At 36.3% G+C, this 24,464-nt stretch overlaps 2 protein-coding genes across 3 annotated transcripts in view; one reads left to right on the forward strand and one right to left on the reverse strand.

Annotated features, from left to right (window-relative positions):
• The window catches only part of LOC134747033 (facilitated trehalose transporter Tret1-2 homolog), a 37,029-nt gene extending 27,783 nt beyond the window's left edge, over positions 1 to 9,246 (reverse strand). Inside the window, exon 1 of one of the 2 annotated variants that reach the window (XM_063681588.1) lies at positions 9,228 to 9,246. In XM_063681588.1, coding sequence (XP_063537658.1) covers positions 9,228 to 9,229 — 2 coding nt within the window. In that variant the 5' untranslated portion in view covers positions 9,230 to 9,246. Of the gene's footprint in view, positions 1 to 6,517; positions 6,819 to 9,227 lie in introns of those variants that run through there. The other variant, XM_063681589.1, reaches the window with a different exon arrangement.
• The window catches only part of LOC134747409 (neurobeachin-like), a 951,208-nt gene that overhangs the window by 896,306 nt on the left and 30,438 nt on the right, over positions 1 to 24,464 (forward strand). The gene's annotated exons all lie outside the window — the stretch shown is intronic.

Consider the following 24,464-nt stretch of genomic DNA (forward strand, 5'->3'; position numbering starts at 1 on the left):
GAATAATGTGATTTATGTGATGTTATGTTTATTTCAAATTGATTTTGTGTATTTGTTAACGGCATATGTAAATATGTTCCATTTTTATAACGTGTAAATTAGCTTTATGAATAAATGACTTATGACTTATGACTTATCAGTTAGGATGAGAAGCTGGTGAAAGCTTTTGTCCCAGCTATTTTTTTTTAAATTTCATTTGTATCATTTAGTTTTTCCTGTGACAACATACAATAAATTTACAGTAAAGCAACTAATTATTAAAACTAAACTATTATAAAACTTAAAATAAGCTGTTTTCTGGTAAAATGTGCAAAATACAATTTCACTAGTTTAGGAACTAACGGTCAGTTCACAAAGACTTTTATTTTAAATTGAATGTCATCATCATCATCATCATCATCATCATCATCATGTCAGCCGATAGACGTCCACTGCTCGACATAGGCCTTCCCCAAGGCTTGAATGTAGGAGGTAAAAATTATTACGTATATAACCTAACAAATCTGAGGATTACTGCCTGCTATTTAGTAAGGTTTCGGAGATTATTCAATTTTCAAGGCAATCTGTACCTATGTTTTATCATATGCCTAAAATAGTTCAAGTTCTGTGAAAATCACTAGCTTGAGCTTTTTGATTAAAAGGCATCATATATTTTCATCTCAAGACCGATGCATGATAAGATTGATAAGTAAGATACGAAATTTGGATCCTGTAGAAAGCTGCGAATCGTGTTACGGCAATATGTTGGGCATTTCTTATTTAAGCAGGTCATATAGGACAATAAAAGTAACATTCAGTTGAGATTGACAACAATAATTCACAGATATGACACTGAATTGACAATTCGTGAGCCTTATGCCAAAGACATAAGATATACCAATGGTGGAAATTATCTAAACGCGCATTCTAACGTTTTGACAATAGAGGCGTATTCAGATATTCGTGAATATATTGTCCGCTCCGATAGGATAGCTTCATATTTCGGACATATATATAGAAACTCAAAATACGACTTGGTAGAACTAATAATTGAAGGGAAGATTGAAGGGAAACGAGGACGTGGCAGAAGGAGAATATCATGGACAAGGAACATAAGAGACTGGTTAGACGTGGACAGTACAGAAAAACGAATTCGCATGACTACGGATAGAACGGCATATAGGCATAAGGTCGCCAACCTCTGGGATGGAGAAGGCATTTGAAGAAGAAAATAGGATATCTGGTGGCGACTGTACAACGCGATGTGACAATAATCATTATAGAGATTGTCCTCATTCGGCATCGACTCAGCAGACGTTGACGATCGTATCGCATGACATGGTTCCACTTCAGCCCCCGACGTCTTTCAAAACAAAAGCATGTCGAGATGTGCCAATTTAATAACTTACTGTTTTTAGGGTTCCGGGTTTTTAGGGGTAAAAACTGGACCCTATTACTAAGACTCCGCTGTCCGTCTGTCCGTCCGTCTGTCCGTCTGTCTGTCTGTCACCAGGCTGTATCTCATGAACCGTGATAGCTAGACAGCTGAAATTTTCACAGATGATGTATTTCTGTTGCCGCTATAACAACAAATACTAAAAAAAGAATAATATAAATATTTAAATGGGGCTCCCATACAACAAACGTGATTTTTTTGCTGTTTTTTTTCGTAATGGTACGGAGCCCTTCGTGCGCGAGTCCGACTCGCACTTGGCCGGTTTTTTATGAATCACACGTCATACTCTAAATGCTCCAGTTATAGTAAGACAAATTGTTACATCGCAAAAATTGTTATCTCTAAGAAAAAACAACGCATACATTTTTCAACTCTGAATGATTGCATTAAGGTGACAAATTGTATTCAACACAAACGGGAAAGGTCTAGATGTTTATATTGTTATCGGTCGTTTTAATATTGATTTGACAGTGTTTTTATTCGGAATGTTTTCATCTCAAGCGGTAAAAGATAAACTGCAGTATGTCATATTGATTAGTCATTTTGATAAGCATAACTATTGCTGTGTTTACAATTACATAAAATGCATAATTTCCGCCTTTTTTAAATAACATTGAAACAATGACAATGTAAATAATTGCATGAACATTTATGTCATATCTTGTAGACATAATAATGCTGGATGACATGAGAAATGGCAAAATAAATAAGTTATGGAATTGACAGTATGTTTCACTTTTAAACGTAGGTATTATGATAATTCTTATGACGGTAACTGGTTTTATCACTACGCAAAAAATCGCGAATTGTAAACATTATTTAATTAACATAATATTGTTACACCTGGAAAAAACACATAATTGGTACAGTCAAGTGTAAAAATATGGGTGCATATAACTTCGTAGCGTCTTTTTCACCACCTCTCCGTCGGGAATTTCGACCTTTTGAGCTTTTAATTTTTTCTGTCACAAACTATTTTTTATGTATCGCGTAGAGCAGGCCTTGTTCTCTGATATATAAAAAAAATCTAGTTAATCAAACATTGACTTGCCGGGAGTCAGTAAGTTGCTTCAATAACCAATTTTTTGTGTTTCACTCGTTGACAAAATTTGTTTAACCCTCGTGCCTTAAAACCCTCGCACCGCACCGCTCAAGATTCCATTTTTCGCTACGGTCGTGGTTCAATTCTGTAATCTTTCACTTGGTCAGGTATCAATATTAGCACGAGAGGTTAAACAACAACTTTGCCCCCATGTTATACAAATAACTATAAATAATATCTACAGTTGAAACACAAAGCGATAATGATAATGGCATACAAGAGTTATGCCTAAGCGCTAAGAAAGAATGTAAATGACAGTATTTAAATACGATAAGACAATGATGAAATGTCATAATTTCTTCCTACTTTGTTGCAATCGATATTACAATAATGTACGCATTTCCTCGTCTTTGTGAGTTATGTTTATTATTAATATGCACAATCAGTTCAGTGACATCGTTTTGTTTATTTTAAGTTATTGACCTCTTCATTATACGCATTTTTATCTCTGACGATTTTTGTTTGACTTGTTATTTGTGATTTATTAAAGCCGTTCCATCGGTTTGCCGCTGTCTTTGTCACATTTCGCAAGAAAGAACGGGAAAGAACATACGCGCCAAGTATCAATTTTGATCGAATTTTGTCGGTTTTTATTTATTTAAAAAACGTTACCTTACAATATCGAAATTCTAAAGCTATGAAATTACTATTTATGTTAAGATTTTTTTTTCTTCTTTTTTTGTTTATAGTATCACATAATAAATAACCGAGTAAAGTAGGATTAAAAGTCCGAGTTAGAGGTTACTTTGGGAATTAATTGTATCGAGCGAAGTGTCATAATTCGTGTATCGGAAACTATGTTGTTAAAGATAATATAGTCAAGAACTATATATATTTTTTCCACGTCTACGAATATCAAAGCCGCTTAGAAAAACATGATCATATAAGGAGATTTTTCGCCTTCTGGCTCAGGGAACCGCCTTAAACCTTTTTCTAAACTAAAGTAATTTGTATGTTTACGCAGCTGTATATTTTTATTATGCTTCATTAAGAAAGCTCTAGGATTCACAGGTATGAATCATTCATGGATTTTATTTGTATATTTTTCTACATTCATTTATCGTCACATTAGTGTGCCTTTGTGCGAATAATTAATAAGTCTTGATTGATTTGTAAATATGTTTCTTTTAGGTACTTCAGTTAGTGCAAATTCAATAGACATTGAATCTGAATACTTTACGATCACGTTACTATCGTTACTAGCTAATAAACTACTAGACCTTACATGTAGATGTTGGCGTTGATATTATCATCAATTATGCTCATATAAGTAATGGATGTATTGTATACTGAAATTATCTTCAAAGTTTTCTAACAAATGCAAGTCAATAATTAATCAAAATTAATTTACCATAACTTACTTTTAATAGAACAAACTGACTCATTTTTAGGGTTCCGTACCCAAAGGGTAAAAACGGGACCCTATTACTACTAAGACTCCACTGTCCGATTGTTGTCTGTCACAGTTGAAATTTTTACAGATGTATTTCTGTTGCCGCTACAACAACAAATACTAAAAAATAAATTTGTACGGAACCCTCGGTGGGCGAGTCCGACTCGCACTTATCCGGTTTTTTCTCCTACACTACTGTTTATACGTTTTAGCTGCTTTAAATTTTAAACACTTCCTGATGTCTAATTAATCTAAAATTTCGTTAACTATCGTAATAATTTAATTTCTAATTTTGCCAATACAATGTCATATAGCCATTGCAACTTAATAGCGAAAACCGGCCAAGTGCGAGTCGGACTCGCGTTCCAAGGGTTCCGTACATTACACAATTTAAACAATGTATTGTTTATGTGAAACGTGAGTGAAATGTCTTTAAAAAACCCGTAGGGGTCGGATCAAAAACTAAGTTATTAAGTCCGACTCACGCTTGACTGCACATTTCTAATAGGTTTTCCAGTGATCTATTTTGTGTATTTTTTCAAAAATGTTGACCCAGTAGTTTCGGAGATAAAGGGGGGGGGGATGGTCTTTTTTGCCTATTTTCTTGAATAAAACTGTTTATCTTAAAAATATATAATATATATATTTGAGATTCTCACAATGAGCTCTTTCATTTGATATATATAGCACGATATAGTTTGACAAACTTTATTTTTTAATTTTCTTTTTTACCCCCTAAAAGTGGCTCCCATGTTTAAACTTCATTTACAGTACATATGGTGCACATATGGTTTCTCGCACTAGTGCGTCAAATAGCACTTTTCGTGCATATGTCGAAAGTTTAAAGGGCCATATGTACTGTAAAACGTTGTACGATACACGTGCGAATAGGTAATTCGCAACTCGTGTCGATTTAAAACAGTCCCTGCGGTCGTGCTTTAATATATCGCCACTCGTTTCGAATTTCCTCTTTTCCGCACTTGTATCGTAAATAACTATTGTTTACGTTACATGTCCGTCTTTAGGTCACAAACTTACATATGTTTACCAAATTTCAACTTAATTGGTCTAGTAATTTCGGAGAAAATAGGCTGTGATAGACGGACAGACAGACAGACAGACGCACGAGTGATCCTATAAGGTTTCCATTTTTTCCTTTTGAGGTACAGAACCCTAAAAATCACATTGGGTTTAGGCTTATTGAAAACGTTAACTGAATAATTTATTTCGCTAACAATTTCCGCATTCGAGTTTGCACTTATTTCAAATACTTATGAAGTTAAATATTTTTACTAATCGGGTCAGAGGAAGACCAAGGAAGGATCCGAATAGATACATATTGTGAAAGAGTGGCGGGATTATGCATTGGATAGAACTAAATGGTGGGACACAGGGGAAGCCTTCGCGCACTAGTAAGACATTTTTAAAATTGGCTAGTGATAAAACCACCGTTTAGTTGAAATAATGAATGATTTCTAATTAGATTCGGCTACTCAAGGATATTGACTTGGGTCTGATAGCGCCTTACGGTTACGGTACAGTCGAGTTCATAAATAAGTATACATATCTGCACCTTGATCCATTGCAATAAGGTGAATAAAAGGATACATATATAACTCGACTGCACGATACGGTTAAGCGGTACGCGTGTGACGCGCGTGCAGAATCGCATTAATTAAATGCGTGTATGACGGTGGCGAGGAGTGTGCTGTGATTTGCGGATTTAGGGAATTTCATATTTATTTATTTCAATTTTATTGCACAGTAGAAGTTGTACAAAAGGTGAACTTAATGGCAAAAGGCATTCTCTACCAGTTATCGCTCGGGCTAAACAGATATCTCACAGTTAATAATGTTATTATATGGGGCATTTTCTATTTATTTTCTATTTTCTTATTGTCGATGGCGCTTACGCCGCACAGCTTCGCGCGGCATTGTATTTATATCGGAGCAATCGTTAATAATGGCGTAAGCGCCATCGACAATAAGGTCCCTTTTTATAGATAATACCACATATATTAGGTGCGGGAAATACAATTCGGGTATATGAGAAATTAAATACTAAATATTAATTTTAATTAAAGAGTAAATTCATCTTACACCTCTTAACCCCCCCAAATCTCACCCTGAAATAAGTGGTTTTAACTTATTTACAGTGTTAGTGCAGTTCCAAATTTTGAGTATCTATTTACGTATTTAAACGTATCTGACCGATTTTCAAGACCGAAGTGATCCCGTAAGTGCTCCGTGATTCTGTATAGATCACTAAAAATAGTAACATAAACTATCATGTAGGATTTCTTGGGCTTTCTGCGGGTCGTATGTTATCAGTGTTATCACAATACAATATCGTATATTTTTAATTTTTTACAACGAACTAAGGCTGTTTGGCTATTTTTTGTATTTATATTATTTTAGAATTTTGGTCTGTGCATTTAGTGGTACCTAATTTCCATAAAACTGAAACTAGTCGTGGAGGAAATATTATTTTACGTAAAATACTTTCTGTATTTGTATCTACTTAGTAACTGCATATATTAAGAGCATTAACTATAATTAATACGTGTACTTCATAATTATGACTTACTTTTTAATACAGTAGCAACTGAAATCGCAGAACGATGTTTATTTGTTCCAAAAATAATTTAATTTGCTGAAGACAGTCTTTCACTCGCACAACGCTTTTCGCGACACAATCCGCGCCAGCGTTTAAATTTGGAACACAAGCACCTTCGCGCCGATATTTTGAAAGTAGAACGTTTTATTTTTTAATAATTTTTTTTAATAGCTAAGGGAGCATGCCACTCAGGCAGTAGTTCGCGACTGTTTGAGTCTGTTTGGGAGCGCACTTGACCTTGCGCGTGCGCCACGGTACTGAAGCGGCTTTCGGCCGGCGGTGCTTGTTTTATAAACGCATAGTATTGTTGTGACAACTTTTCCTGCGCTACGCCCGCCGTGGGCGGCTCGTCAACTCGTCATAACACAGGAAATGTCTATGACAGTAGTGACGTCATCTTGAAGATCGGGAATATCTTCTAGTTTAGCACATCTTTGTGATTACATCACTGGGCGAAATTACTTTCATGCCCACTCAGACTATTATGCCTATAGATCTACTTTGCTCCCCACTTTGTAATTGTGCTCCCATCAGTTTTTTTCTATATCAACATGATAATTTAAAAAAATAATTTTAAATTTCGAATATTGGAGCAAATTCTGGAGCAAATTAGGCAGGTTTTACGCTACATATTTAATATCCATGACACTGAACTTCTTTGGAAATAATAATTAAAGAAAATTTTCCGCCTGCCTTTATGAAACGACAAATACTTTATTTTGTGACACATAAACACACACACATTACTTCATTACAATAGGTAATTACCTATATATGGTTAATTGATTAATTAATCATTCTACATTTCATTTCAATACAACAATTAATTAAATATCTTGTTCCACGACACTAATCCATACTGTACCTAATCATTTGTTAATAGCGTACCATTAAAACTCATAATTGATTGCGAGTGATTAAAGATGTCGCGATGAATAATTTGCATAAATATCAACAGGAAACAGTAACTAAGCGTCATCCTCTCTCATAACAATGACAATATAATCCCACCAAAAACATTTCATGTAAAATGTTGCCAAGACGAAACCATAAGGTCACTGTCAAAAAGTTATCAGATCTTTTGTAGAGCCAAGCTTCTAACTCTACAGGCCCTAACTTCACAAACTCTACACCTTAGTCGGAATATGTGGCTTGGCCGTTTCGCTACTGTCACATAGGCGTAAGGGGAAAAATTTAATCACTATAAATTATTTTGTATGTGAAAAACGGCCAAGCCACATATTTTAACTAAGGTGTAGAGTTTGTGAAGTTAGGGCCTGTAGAGTTAGAAGCTTGGCTCTACAAAAGATCTGATAACTTTTTGACAGTGCGAGCCTTATTATGGTTTCGTCTTGGCAACATTTTACATGAAATGTTTTTGGTAGGATTTCACTTCTTTTTGTAAGTTGCTTATGACAATCTTCCATCCCCTAATTTACTATTAAATATCCTGAAATTTCGTATCTGGGGGCATCTTTTATACAATCTGCTTTTTACTGATTACGCCCTTTTCCACCTCCTTTTCACCCTTACAGGGTGATTTTGGGGTTGATAACTATTCTATATCATTTCCCATAACAAAAATTATCTACATACTAAATTTTAACTAAATCGGTACAGCTGTTATTGATTTTCCATACAAAATTCCAGCCCCCTTTTCACCCTCTTGGGGGCTAAAAATTTCAATTTTTTAAATTTTTTTGTTGTTTGTGTACTAAGTCTATCTTATATACCAAATTTCAGCTTCCTAGGACTTCAGGAAGTACCCTAAAGGTTTTGATGAGTGAGTGAGTGAGTGAGTGACGAAATCGGGGTTTTTTAGATATGAATAAAATCTAAATTATAAGAGCTATGCAATTGAAATTTTTTATGCTTAATAACTCCACTATTGGCATCATATCCCGAGAATTTTCTTTATCTGGTGTAATTCAAACCCAAGTTATGAGGGTTCAAAAAAACGACGAAGCGCTTCGAGAAAAGGTAGGTAGTGCCCTTGCGCTCCGCTTTACTCGTTTTGGCGGGGGTACTAACGTGCCCCAAGATTAACATTATCACTTAGTCCTTTATTCAAATTGAAATTATCATGTCATACTGACATTGAAATTAAAAAAAAAAAACAAATTAAGCACGTCAATACAAAAATAAAAATACAGCAATTCAATAATTAAATTGTCTTCGGTTACCGCGATAGTTACTCATGAAATAAAACTATGAAAACGGATTATATCGCGTATATTCAATTTATAATATATCCCGACTAGCTTAAGCCTAGTCAAAAGGTCTCCATTGAGTCGTCCCTGGCGCAAAGGTACCCATCACACTAGCGGCGTTACCGCGTTGAATGGCGATGGACAACCTTTGTATTTTATTGGTTTCACTCACGTATTTTTAGTCACTATTTTCAAGCACTTAAATTAAATTGACTAAATCAAGTCTCATATGGCCGTTTCGTAGTCCTAAAAATTCAAAATTCTGCACAGAAAAATAATAATAAAATGTGATGCTCGGCTCGGTGGACAATTGGACATTTTTGTCTCATTTTTGCCACATTAAGAATTGAAGTCATCGTTTTACGGTCAAAAATATCCGTATTTTACCAATAAACGAAAGAGTCAAAATACATTGGTTCGCCAACTATTATTTTGAAAATATGTAGTAAAATATAGATAGATAAACTCACATTTTATTACGACGTTACTCCAATTCTCAAGAGTCACCTCTCTGGTGATCGGCACAATTCCTTCATCACAACGACACGAACGTCATTAACTGGTGTTTATTCTACTACTGAACATCTCTCCGTATAAACAGCGTTATCTGTGTTATCTGCGGCTGATAAACTGTATTAGCTGCTAGAGAAATGTTCTGTAGAAAATGTAGCTACTGTCTGAGACGCAGACAAAATGTCTGCATCTCAGAGTCAGATACAAATGGGACTATTGGGACTGCGTGTTTTGTTATTCTGACCGTTTAACCAGGAGCCAGAATAACACTAAAATAGTAGTATCCGAACGAAGTTTCGGTTTTCGGCAGGTTTCGGCATAAGAATCATGTTTCGGCAAAAAAATGCCGACCCTTTTAGCCGCGCCAAAACTTCAATTTAAATAATGACCTAACATTTTTGGTCCTCTCACGATTTTCGTAAATCGTTCTGGAAAACGGGCCCCTTTACGTCTGGGAAAACGCGCATTTTTGAGTTTTTATATGTTTTCCGAGCAAAGCTCGGTCTCCCAGATATTTAAATTAATACCGCGAATATCCAGGAATACCGCGGCTGACAGTTCATTCTACACTTTTAGCTTCGATCTAGAAATGTGTGTTTTGCAATAGTGCGGGTATCTGTGGTCAGCACGTGCCGAATAGATAGATAGATAGAGTTCATTATCGACACGCGATGTCTGAGTAGAGAGAATCAATTACCCACCATGCCATTTGTGTAAATACATCCGATTCATCTGTGACTCTTGTGTCACATGATAATTTAAAAATGGGTATGGGACTTTCAGACACTGAAATTGTTCTGCCTAACTAGTTAAAATATCGTTCTTTGTTAAAATGTTTTTCTTTATAATGATACCAAGTTTTAGGTCAATACATTTGCAACGTGTGTATACATTGTTTAACCGTTATATTTTTATATTTTGTCTGAAAGAGATCGATCTGTAACGATAAGACCGCCGATTGTGCTTTTTGTGTTGATTCATATTTTCCACCGTTTTCTTTTATTGATGTGTCCAATAAAAAGTAGTGTATTGTATAATTTGTTGTTTAAGTTGCAATAGAAATACACATTATAAAAATTTGAAAGATGAACGTAGACTTAAGGCCGTTCCATCGGTTTGCCGCTGTCACTGTCACATTTCGCAAGAAAGAACAGGAAAGATCATGCGCGCCAAGTGTCCATTTTGATCGAATTTAATCGATTTTTATTTATTTTAAAAACGTTACCTTACAATATCGAAATTCGAAAGCTATGAAATTACTATTTAAGTTAAGATTGTTTTTTTCTTCTTTTTTAGGTTTTAAGCAACATTTGCAGACGGGACCCTAAAAAACATACTTACTAGTAAAGACAAGATACATACGCAAATATTTGTTACAAAAGTTAAAAAAACTGTTATTTTAACCTAGGACGTCATCTTGGAATATGACTTGGTAATTTTATTTGAATAGGTCCGGTCCATCTTCGGGTTAGTTGTAAAGTGGACTGCAAACAAGATATTATGAAGTTTGGAGCGAATTAGAGGAAATGGTATCATCAGTGCAAATTATTTAATACGTAGGTCTGTAAAAACTATCGCCAGAGTATTGTATATAAGAGTATTGTTTATTTATTGTTGTTGGGGTGTTGTGGGCCTGTGAGAGTCGCGTCGACCAAGCAGTGATCTATTGTGACGGCCCTTTAAAGTTCATTACTAATGCCCGTTGAGTCCAGAAGAGTAAGAAATAATAAATAAATAAATATTATAGGACATTATTACACAATTAGAGTTTTGAATGATTCACGGTTAGTTTCACTAGACTTATATTGACCGGGATATAGACCGTGATTACCTTTTGTATTATTTTTTGCATGATGCATATAACTGCGTCGAAATATCGGGAGCTCACAAATAATACAAAAGGTAATCACGGTCTATATCCCGGTCAATATAAGCCTAGATTATTACACAAATTGATTAAATCCCGTAGTAAGCTCATAAAGGTTCTGGGTATACTCAGACAACGATATAAATACAAATCCATATCGCGATAGACCCTCAGATTGTGGTAGTGGCGCCCCCTGCGCAGATTCGCGTAATATTTCCTATAGTAGTGCACCTGCAATTGACATCCGGACGACATCTTAAAACAGATCGACACACTGAGCGTGCGGATCTGTGTAATATAATTAGTGATATTAAACTAAATATCACTAAATATACAAAACGCGAGACCTTGCAGATTTATGCCTAGGGCGGCAAAACATTAGGGGCGGCAGTCTATATGATAGGTGCTGAGAAAGGGGCGGCTATAGTTACACTAGTTACTAAAGGGCCCAGGGCCTGAAGGCCAGGACTCAAACCGCCACTGGTTAGAGCTGTTTTATTTTTTAATTATCATCTCTAAGTTTAGTTATATTTAACAGATGTATATCGTCGCGACTATATTTGTCTATTTGACTGTCTTTCAGACTCGCTTCGTTTTAGATACAATGCCTGACGGAGATAGTAGTCATAAAAACTTCAAAATCTATACAATAGCATGTAACACGTTTTGAACCGTCATGGCTTGGAATAATAGAACAATGCACACTTCACAACTATTTGATGTTTAGTGTAATTCCCCACATACGGATCCGTACACCGCTCTGGTGTGCGGGCGGGACATCGCTCTATTCTATACGTGCAAAGCGCTGTCTGGCTCACACACCGGAGCGACATGCGGAGCCGCATTAGTACGATAACCGCCTAAAGTACAACATAGCTTACATAGCGTAGTTCAAATGTAAATGAGTAGGCAATTGTACATTCGGCATATTCGTTAATATTCACGTCACAAAGCGCCAAAAACTAGTTTTTCTTGAGGAAAACCACAGTTTTTAATTCTTAGAAGAGATTCGCGTAGAGTTAACAGGTTAACAATAAGATTTAAATATTTATCTTCTCATTGACTCCATATACTCGTACTGCTGATTTACAAAGGTTCCGTCATCCTCGCGTCACCATAAGCAAACCACTTTAAGTGTGGTCCCTACTACAGATAATTGTTACATACCTATACACGGTGGCTAAAAAATAAGTGCATTCCCGTTGCCAGGGAGGTTTTGGGATTATACTGAGCAACTTTTACTATGGGACCAACCGAAATCGCGAAAAAAATTTGGCTGTTTCATACATTTTGGCTGGTCCATTTTCTATAGGAGGGTAAAAAATTTTTTCGCGATTTCGTGGTTGGTCCCATAGTAAAGGTTGCTCAGTATAATCCCAAAACCTCCCTGGCAACGGGAATGCACTTATTTTTTAGCCACCCTGGATATAATTTAAGTAAAAAACTGGATTTTAATAATCTAGATTTTAATAATAGGTGGTGAGGGTGGCTTTAGGCATTAAGTCCGCCATTTGTACTTTATTTGTTATATTGTGCAATAAAGTTTAAAATAAAAATAAATAAAATAAATCTATTTTACAAACTAAATGAGTTTTTTCTGGAATCATCAGTTTGATAATTATTTGTTAGTCAATTAGCTAGTATATTTACTAGTTTTAAGATCATACTGTATGCTCGAAATGGGCAACTGTTGGTTCCATATCTCCTGTATATGACATCTTATGTACACACTTAACAATAAATATATACTTTTACTTTATAGCTCAAATTATACTAGTAATCAGCTTACAGTCGAGTACTAGTCCACACTGTTAGTAAGTTTTTTTTTGTAGACAAGGCCGGACGTGCTACTGTCAACATATTAAAGGCTTCTGGAATTGCCGGTGTGCGCATGTTACCAAATAATGTTTACCACATGTTGGTAAATAAAACAGATTGTTCGCAATTTGTTCCTCTCCTTGACAATATTTAAAATTAAATATTCCTTTTTTAGGGTTCCGTACCCAAAGGGTAAAAACGGGACCCTATTACTAAGACTCCGCTGTCCGTCTGTCCTTCCGTCCGTCCGTCTGTCCGTCTGTCCGTCTGTCCGTCAGTCCGTCTGTCCGTCTGTCTGTCTGTCTGTCACCAGGCTGTATCTCATGAACCGTGACAGCTAGACAGTTGAAATTTTCACAGATGATGTATTTCCGTTGCCGCTATAACAACAAATACTAAAAACAGAATAATATAAATATTTAAATGGGGCTCCCATACAACAAACGTGATTTTTTTGCTGTTTTTTTCCGTAATGGTACGGAACCCTTCGTGCGCGAGTCCGACTCGCACTTGGCCGGTTTTTTAACAAGTTACGTCACTTTCCTTTACCGCCAGCTTTTTACTCATACTCACACTCATATATTTATTGCATCCATGGTAGGTACACAGGTGTTACATAATAGTTGGCCTCCCATGGGCCCTGGTAGGGCACGGTGTATACAATGATTATCAATATCTTAATTAATTAAAATTATTACAGTTTATGTCAAATATCAATAAATTATGTTAATAAAACTTAATATTGTCTTCGGTTACCGCGATAGTTACTCATGAAATAAAACTATGAAAACGGATTACCTAATACCCGTTTACCACGATCGCTGTAAAGGGTTCGAAACGTCGGTATGTATTATAAATTCAATATACGCGATATAATCCGTTTTCATAGTTTTATTTCATAATAAAACTTAAATTAAAAATTAAAAACAAAAATAAAAAACATTAAAAATTAAAACATCAAAAATTAAAATTAAAAAATTAAAAATTGACTCATATTATATGTCCATATTATCATCAAAAAATCATTTAGCGTATAATAGCACTTGTTAATCAAAAAATCCTTCAACTGCTTATTAAATAGCGTTTCTGACGTCTGTAATTTAATGTCGTCGCTGATCTTATTGTAAATTTTGATTGCCATCATGTTTGGGCTTGATTTATGTAGCTTTTAAGAAATCTTAGCCGCCATCATGCCATGACAGAACTTATAGGTAACCTACCCAGTGTTGGCCGAACGTTAATTGCAATTAACCATTAACCAGTACAAATTGAACCGTAAACCGTAGCGGACGGTTACAGTTTACGGTTCAATTTGTACTGGTTAATGGTTAATTGCATTAAAGATTCGGCCAACACTGAACCTACCTATAGCTGACGTGCGCCGGAGTTTAAATATTTAACTTCATTAGGAACCTGTGACAAGTTTCCTTTGAAATTTAACACTAAAATGGCTTAACAAATAATTCATTTAAGTATAAGAAGCTGCAGAGATAACTGAAAGAGAGCGATAGAGAAATCGAAATAGAGCCTTTTGAGTGCAGAAACAACCAACCAAAACCAATAACAACTACTACCTAGTTTGGTCAGGGCTGTCTCATAGACGAATCATACTGTCTCCCTTCCGCTATTACTAGCACCCAAGAGAAAGGGATAAGTATAGTTTTCTTAGTTCTTATTTACTGTCAAATTTGGTTTGCCAGACTATAGATGCGTTTTTATAAATAATGGCTCGCAAAACTTGTAACCTGTTTTAAATAATGATATAGGCATTGTTTGAGTAATAACGGCAAATACCATTGCTGTAACGTATATTTTTATTGATATATTAATAGCTACATGCGCGTGCACTTCCGGAAAACAAACCGCGACACTTCCGACCGATTCCGGCTCCTGCGAGCACAGATTACTATACTAGATAGAGCAAATACGACGAATGCCGCTAACACGTTTAGACACATTCATAAGTCTAATAATTATCAAACAGTTCAGTTTACAAACTGTACGTGACAAATTGTCCCAAAGCAAAAGAAGGTAAATCCAGGGCTTTATATGTTGTAATCTTATAAATTAGTGAGGCATTCAACGAATTTTTACTGAAACATTAACCAAACACAACTCACATCATTAAAAGTTTTATGAGCACACTACACTACCGTAAAACCCATAGATTATAAAATATATAAAAAATAAATATAACAATTTATACTTTGCGGGATGTTTTCAACGTCTTACCTACTCATCTCTTACACACTACATAAATAATATTTACGACGATTTTATAATAAATAAATAAAACAGAACACACTTAATAAACCTCCTCCACCCTCTAAATGTGTCTTATGAGTGACCTTACTATCCTCGAATATGTAATGAAATTCTTATTATTAAGTTTAACATCTCTTTTTTATTGCATCTATAAATTGCTCTGATATGTAGACTAAGATTATATTTCTAAAATATGACGTTTAAAAAAATAAATTAAAAAAAAATGTTATTTATTTAGGTATCAACCCATTACATTAAGAATAATTATTTATTTATTTAAACCTTTGGGAAACAAACAGCCAAAAACAACACACATAGAAAATCAGATAACACATTCACAAGCCACACAGTTTCCACTATGAATGATGAATGATAACAGTTATGACAGTGATAACAGATATTATTATATTAATCTAATCTAATTTATACATTCTAATCTATATTAAATTTTACTATTCTACACTAAACTAAACTAATTATTACCTAATCTAACACTAAAACAAACAAAAAAAAGTGCTTGTTGCCTACTTGAATATTATGACTTTGGCTTTAATTTAAACGTATGCTTCCTAATGAGATATCTACGGGAGATAATCTGCGCATACGGTAAACGGCAACATTTGTCGTCGCACGCGCAACTCCCGCGTGAAAGGATCCTTGTAATGTCAAGCTAAAAATATTAAAATATATCTGACCTGCCGGGTGCCGGGCTAGCACATGAATGGCGCGAGAATATCTTGCCGCGACATAGACTACCCGTCCCCCTTTAATTCATACAGTAAGTAAAAGACGGGTAGTCTATCTCGCGGCGAGATACTGTCGCGCCAATCATGTGCTAGCCCGGCACCCGGCAGGTCAGATATATTTTAATATTTTTAGCTTGAAATTACATTACAACCACTTCACTCTCGCTGTCTGTTATTGTTTACTTCTATAAACAAACATGCTTATATATTATAAATACTTGTTTACATATCATATACGTTTGTCATTTTGGCTACGGCCAATACGGGCATAGATAAGTAAGTAGGCATAGAGTGCTCACTCCATACATAGACCCATTTATGATAAGTTTTAAGCGAGCTTTGCGAAAACTTATTTGTAATAAGATTTAAGCTTAATAAGTACCTATTCAGTTTTAAGAGTTGCAAGCTTATTAATAATACGTTATACTTATACCATACCTGCCATACAACTTATTATATGGAGTGAGTGAAAACTCATGTATGGAGTGAGTACTCTAAGCTTACTAATTTCTATAACACTAGACTCTCACGTTTTGTACACATAATTAATGTCATTACCGGGTCTAACGCGATAAAATTTCTTTATTTTACCTTTTTTCCAACGTTTCAGCTAGGTTGCACTAGGTGTGGTCACGGAAGACTGATGTCCTAGCAAAATGTCATTTGAAAATAAAATAAAATAAAGTAAAATAATGAAATTTAATCGCGTTAGACCCGGTAATGACATTATTTACTAATTTCACTAAGCTACAGCTACGGGTCCTGATAAAGAAGATTCGTGAAAGTGCGTAACAGTGTCCTTAACATTAAACTACCTATTATTATTTATTTATTTAATCTTTATTGCACAAAAGAAAATACAAATGTACAAAAGGCGGACTTAATGCTACAAGGCATTCTCTATATTACTATCGTATAGAACCGGCACAGAGAACCAGTAAATATTTTACGCCATGAGTTGCTGTCGTTTTGACAACAAACCATAGAATAGCGTGAATCTCGCCACCTAAACGCGTAAGCGCCATGAATTTTTCGGCGCTTACGACGTTTTGGTCGCATGGTACAGGTTGCGATCGCGACAATTTCATTGTTAGTATGGCTTCTCTATAATTATAACTCAATGGTCCTTAAACGTCTTTAAGGTGGATTTACTTTACTGGTCTTTTGAGTAAGAAGTTTTTACTTTACTGATCTTTTGAGTAAGAAGTTTTTTAATGCGGCATGTACAGTAAGCTGCAGAGATAAGTGACCCTCCCTGCATAGAAATTTGTTTGCAGGGGGGGGGTCACTTAACTCTACAGCTTACTGCAGCTGCTGCTGTACATTTTGCAAGAGTAAGTATAATAGGTACTTGTTAGAAAAAATAGGCATTGCGTCATATAAAGATAAAGTTATAATTATTGCATTTAACAAGTAAACTACACATTAAGTAATGGGGCATTTTCTATGAAAAGGGACCTTATTGTCGATGGCGCTTACGCCGCACAGCGTCGCGCGGAAACGTATTTATTTCGGTGCATCGTTTATAATCGCGTAAGCGCCATCGACAATAAGGTCCCTTTTTATAGAAAATACCATATATACATAAGAACCCTATTCAATACGCACCAAATGCGAGTGTATATGCCCAACCTCTTTTTCTTATGCTTCACCGTAATAGATGGAAAGAGACAGATGATAAAGAGACCTGAATTTTGTGGTTGTTGTAAACCTAGGAAATGGCGGTGACACTGGGAATTTGTTATACTAGGTACTATAATTAACTTATAATTGTGTATCTAGGTTTATTGTCTTGGCAGTTAAATGACAATTAATTCACATATAAAAACATACTTCCTTACCATAGACATAGTATAGTAGTTATAGACATGAAACAGAGCGACCAGGGGCAAGAGAAAGACATATTCATGTATTGACAGGTTAATGTATGGCAGCATAATCCTTTTTCTCTTTCACTGAATTGAACATAAAAATTAAAATTGAAAATTAAACGACATTCCTATTAAACATATTAATAACGGGTCACTCACGTATTTTAAGTCGAAAACGCTCGACCCGTGACCCGTTATTAATATGTCTGTGTCTCACGGAAGTTTTGTTATTGACATTCGTATTATTTGTAGGTACACAGACAATAAGTGGTGTTTACTTAAAAATTGCAATGTATAACTTTAAACTTTTGTAAGGTATACTTTGTGTCCTTTAAGACACTCTTGGGCATTTAAATTTTTTTGATGTTTCATAAATATTACTTCATTGTCAAGACTCCCACGAAACTCAAACCTTTTTATATGGTCATAAAATTGTGATTGCTACCTTTATAGGCCTTAGGTCATGTGGCATTGACACTAGGTCAACGCCTACGCGAATTTTGTGGTTGATAGTCCCAAGAATAAATTAATTAATTGGTATTTTGAGCCCCTACCTAATTGTTACTATCTTGAAAAAATAAATAAAAAAAAGATTACACCAAAACTATCGGGATCGGGACGGATAAAGAACGATGATCTTAAATAAGTTTTAAGAAAAGTACAGAAGCAATAGTAGATTGTTAACCAAGGGATGAAAGGCACTCATTTCTGCCGAGGTAGTTCTCACTGCATTCGAGCGCCAATAGTCCGATACTGAAATGATGCCTTTCACCCGAGTATAACACTATTTTTCATTTCGAATACGAGGAAAGAAAAAATCATATGTTTTTTGTTAAAACATGACTAAGTTTACATTTTTATAATATTTCTTGAGGGGATTTTAATTAACAATTGCCCTCTTTCAGAGCATGAGAAATGAAAAAGATTTACCTAGTTAATACCCATAGATTGTATAACCCAGGAACACGTTACTTTTACAAGATATGAACGACCGCTTTCTTTCAACTAAAAGTTTAGCTAACCCCAAAGCGGTTAACGGTTTTTTTTTTCCTCTGTAACGGCTTGAACCTGTAAAACTACGTATAGTAATAAAATTATTAGTATAAAAAAGCCATCTATCCTACATGACAGGGGTCGTACATATTATTACACTCAAAGCACCACAGAATAAGTAATCATACAGAACGGCCACGCACCGCCCCGCCCCTAATCGAATTACCTCGCCCCGCGACAGCAGATTGACGGCCGTTTGCCGGCCGCTCATTTTTAAGCAACTTACTCACACTATGACGCATGACGCGTATACAGACGTGCCGTTCACACATAGAAACGCAAGTGATTTTTGGTGTATAGTGTGTCCGCCCTGTGACGGAACCAAAGTTCGTTTCGCACTACGAGCGTGGGTCGCAAGGTGGACTGAACATCACCTTGACTCTTAAAAAAGGTTTTATCCACAAATTAACGCGAATAACATTATTATCCGTAAAACAAACATACTGAATTATTCATGATTAGCACAAAAACTGATTCATAGGTTCCTAGTCATTATTCTTATTTTAACACGATCTCATGACCTTTTGCGACTTGTTCCGGTTTTAATTTAAGACGAATATAAATTAACCGCTCATTTAGGGAAAGAATGTAGTTTTGCTACAGATTAATTAAGTGTGGACATTTCATAACTTCCTGTTGCATACTGTGAATGTTTATGTTTCTGCGAATGTTTCTAATACTTATACTTCCTGTTTAACTAGTGCAGTTGCCGTCAGATACATGAGAACAAGGTGATCACAAATATCTGAACACGACTCTGTTGTCAATGCGTAAGAGATCAAATGCAATTAATTATTTTTGTATCTATACGAATAGATATATCGCTCGTGTCAAACGATGTTCCCTATAACAGTTCATTTTTATATGTAGCTATCACGTAAAATATAATGGTCGCATCCAAAATACCCTCATCCGCGGTGGCTTCAGGGTAAAATCAATCCAAGAGAAGCTAGTGGAAGCTGTGGAAGGTCGACTTAGATGGTATGCGCATGGAATGCGTCGCCCACCCGAACACAGTACCCGACAAGTGCACGAAATGTTTCGGGCGCCAAAAAGAGGAAGAGGAAGCTCCAAACATGGATGGCTACCATAAACAAGGACATGAAAGATGCAAATGTCACATCTGAGAATTCTGAGACAACCCGGGACAGGACCTGGCGAAGAAGGACTAGGAGAGCTGACCCCAAATGATGGGATAAGGCTAGGCAGAGAGAGAGACGTAAAATATAATTTCCACTTAAATATTAATTTCATTATGTTTTTAGTATTTGTTGTTATAGCGGCAACGGAAATACATCATTTGTGAAAATTTCAACTGTCTTAGCTATCACGTTTCATGAGATACAGCCTGGTGACAGACTGAAAGCGGAGTCTTAGTGATAGGGTCCCGTTTTTACCCTTTGGGTACGGAACCCTAAAAACACAGACACAATTCAACCTCTTCCGGTTTTATTTTCCTTAACTTAAATAACTTTTAATCGGAGAATTACAAAAAAACTTCTTATCCTTTTTCCTTATGGCAAGAGCTGTTATTTTATACTCATAAGTAATTAAGGTTTCTATCGTCAAACAAAAAAACAAAAAAAAAACAATTCAACCGATTTATTTTCCTCAGGTAAATCGTAATAGGGGATTTACAAAAAGTTATCCTTTTTCCGTAAAGCGTTTTATTCCAACATAAATATACACAGCGCGTAGATTTTCGGCAATGCACCGTCCGCCATTATGCGAACCTGCGCGCGCAGACGGCGCGGCGCGGTCGTTGGCCGCGCGCCCCTGACACACTTGCGCGCGGAAATGTAGCGGCGAAAGGTGCACGCCATGTGCACGCTCACATGGGGTCAAGGTCACTTTCACTTGTAACTTAAGGGATTTTGATAAAGGATACATAATAGTGCCGAAGAGTATTGGTCCGATGTTTCCTTTGCCAAATTTTCATTTATACCTACTAAATAAATAACTATTATAGGACATTCTTACACAGATAGACTATGTCCCACGGTCAGCCCGAGGATGCTTGTATTATGACTACTCAGACAACGATATATAAATACTTAAATACATAGAAAACACCCATGACTCAGGAACAAATATTTGTGCTCATCACACAAATAAATGCCCTTACCGGGATTCGAACCCAGGACCATCGGCTTCACAGGCAGGGTCACTACCCAGGTAGCAAAATGACGTAAAATGACGTCAGCGACGTCATAATGACGGCATTATTACGTCATTACGACGTCGCTGACGTCATTTGACGTCATTTTGCTACCTGGGTACCCACTAGGCCAGAGCAGTCGTCCAACTAACGCTTTTTGTTTTTAAAACCAGGGAATATTAAGAATTTTCCAAAATTTACCTAACGTTCTAATTATCGAAACATTGGTACTATCAGCAGTAGGTTAACCTAAAATAGTGTTGTTAAAACGGTGAGTTCTGCAAATTTTCTTTCAATAGTAGCTAGCACGAAAGGAAGACGTCACGAAAGTGCTGAAGACGTTTACAACAACAGACCCAGCAGTTGCTTGCGTGAGATTTAGGGCTCTTTCGTGAGTTACCTTTCATATGTGAGTGATGGTCAAAAATCGGATTCCAGCCTCAGGTGTGCTACATAGAACAGAAAAAAACTGTTCTCGAAAAAAATGCCAAAAGATGTCAATAAAGTAGGTTATGATCCTAATTATCTTACATTATAAGGTTTAAAATACTTTTACGAAAGAAATCCATGGGTTTACAGATAAACAGATTTACTTACAAACGACTTAGGGCTCTGTTACCGATCTATCACAGACTATCTGCGCCATGAACACTGACTTGGAGAGTATTTTAAATTGGAGTAAACGTTACGGTCTCAAGGTTAACCCTACTAAAACTCAGGTTATAGTCATAGGTAGCTCAAAGCTCACTGCCCGGATTGATTTAGGTTCTCTACCTGCCATTGTGTTTGACGGTATTCAGATTCCCTACTCTCTCCAGGTAAAGAATCTCGGTGTCATGATGGACGAGAGTCTCTCTTGGGTACCTCAGGTGAATGAGGTTAGCAGGAAAATGTTTGCTGCAACTGCATCACTCCGCAGACTCCGTAATTTCTTGCCTTACGCCACTAAGATTGCGCTAGCTCAATCCCTCTTATTGCCCATATTAGATTATGCCGACATTTGCTATCTGGACCTTAAGGTCCTCCTTAAGGAGGACCAGCTGAATAAGCTCGAGCGCCTCCAGAATCTCGGTATAAGGTTTATATTTGGTCTGCGCAAATTTGACCATGTGTCACAGTTCCGTTCTCAGCTCAAGTGGCTTCCTATTCGTCTTCGCCGTGACTCTCATGTTCTCGCCCTTCTCTATGGCATTCTCTTTAACCCCGCTACACCACCTTATCTCAAAGAGCGTTTCAAGTATCTCTCTTCTATCAGATGTTCTCAGACTCATATTCTTGCTCCTCCCTCATCTACTTCTAAATTTTATAATAGCTCTTTTACCTTCCGGGCTGTTCGGCTGTGGAATGCTTTACCAGTAGAATTAAGATTAGCTAAATCTCTCCCCATATTCAAAAATCAGCTAAAACTATACTTTCTATCTCTGCCTTAAGTTGCCATTTTATATATTGTATATATGCTTGTATAAATATATATTATATATATATATATATATATATATATATATTGTATTGTATATTTATTTGTGTGTTAGGTTTCGTTTTAATACTTATATGTATTAGTAGTAATTGTAGTATGTGTGTTTGTGTTTAATAGTCTCCATATTTAGCTCTTTGCACTACCTGTTGACTTTTGTATGAGTTCTACATTTCCTGCTACCCAAAGGTTGTCTGGAAGAGATCGCTTTTTAGCGATAAGACCGCCTGTTGTTACCTGGTTCTATTTTTTCTTTAAATATTTCTTTGTAGTTTTACATGTATGTAAAATGTATAATTTTGGTGCAATAAAGAATATTTACTTACTTACTTACTTACTTACTTATCAAATGTTCAATAATAATAATAATAATAATGTCCTCCTCGCCGTGTCCGACGACGGCGACTCCAACCGTTTTTAATGGGACGCATGGAACGCTCTAATGTGGCTTGCGAAGCCAAACTTGGTTTTGAAGATGCGATTGCATGGTACGCAATGGAGCTGGCCGGCTGAATTGTAGGTGTAGGTGTACGAAGGCTTCGGGCGCGTCTTACGGAGATGGCGCTTAGCATCCAAGTCTTCTAAGCGCTGCTGCTCGTATTGCTCTACACTTTTATGAACAGTTGCGCGCCATGCCGTTCTACACATCGCGCTTTCCTCCCAGGAATCGCTCGGTATACCGCAAGTGGATAGGTGACGCTTGAGGACGTCTTTATGGCGCAAGTACTGACCCCCCTGTTTCCTTTTTCCGCTAGAGAGCTCGGAATAGAACACAGCTTTGGGTAATCTGTTATTGCCCATGCGCACGACGTGGCCACCCCACCTCAGCTGATGTTTGATGATGAGTGCCTCGATACCAGGCATCTTGGCGCGACGCAGCACTTCAAATGTTCAATATGCAGTATAGGTACCTGTAGATTAAGTACGAACTTAAGCGTCATAAAGCTGCAATCGGGTCAGTCAATTTCTACTTATATCTAATTAGATAATAATAATACTGACGTCACTACAAACTTATAACTTATAAGCCTCAATTAGCTACTAACTTACGGTGTCAGATAACTTGTCTTGTTTAATTGTTTAATTACCGTGTAATTATGTATTTGAGTGGCGTCCAACTGCCGTTGGCAGCTGCTGGGATAATAAATATTGTATAGTCGGCTAGGGAACATAATCATATGTATAATGTGCTAATTTATTTAGAAATCAGAAATCATCGCATTTATTCGTGATAAACAACTTACTTTTTTTTATACAAAAAGTATAAAAACAACAAAGAAATATAAATATAAAAATAAATAGTTTACCACGAAATGGTCCCGCCTCAGCATAATGCTAACCCAAAAGTCAGCGCTGATCTTCCGGCGAGACCATTTTGAGGGCCACGAACGAACGCAACTGAACGACACGGCCCTATTTAAAAACTGAACGTGACTTTCCGGCGGCGAATGGGCGGCGATCAGCGCCATCTAATTTGCCGGTGAGATGTCATGATGACATAAAAGGCCATGTCGTACATGTGCTGATTAATGTATTATGCGTTATTTACATGAATGTGCTCATCCGAGAGTTGGAAACAGCTTATGTATCCAGGTCTGCTGGTCGTTTTATCAAAGCTCAGTGCCTCTTGTCTATGAATAATAAAATATCTAGGTGTAAATATGTGTCAAACTGATGTAGAAGTACAAGTATATATGCACATTTTGATGACAATGAGAGATCGTCACATTCGTCACTCACAGAATGATAGAAGTCATTCATTTAGTTCATTGCATTCATGTCAGTTTAAGTGTAGGTATCTCTCCTACATTGTTATAATTAACCCAATAAGAATCAGAAAACCAGTGCAATTTTTAGATCGGTCAAAGCAGCATTTCTACTAGCTTACACCTAATTTTGTTTTGATATAAGTAAGTAAACACTTACTTACTACTAATTACTT

This window comes from Cydia strobilella, chromosome 14 (genome assembly GCF_947568885.1).
Source record: "Cydia strobilella chromosome 14, ilCydStro3.1, whole genome shotgun sequence".
Taxonomy (NCBI): Eukaryota; Metazoa; Arthropoda; class Insecta; order Lepidoptera; family Tortricidae; genus Cydia; species Cydia strobilella.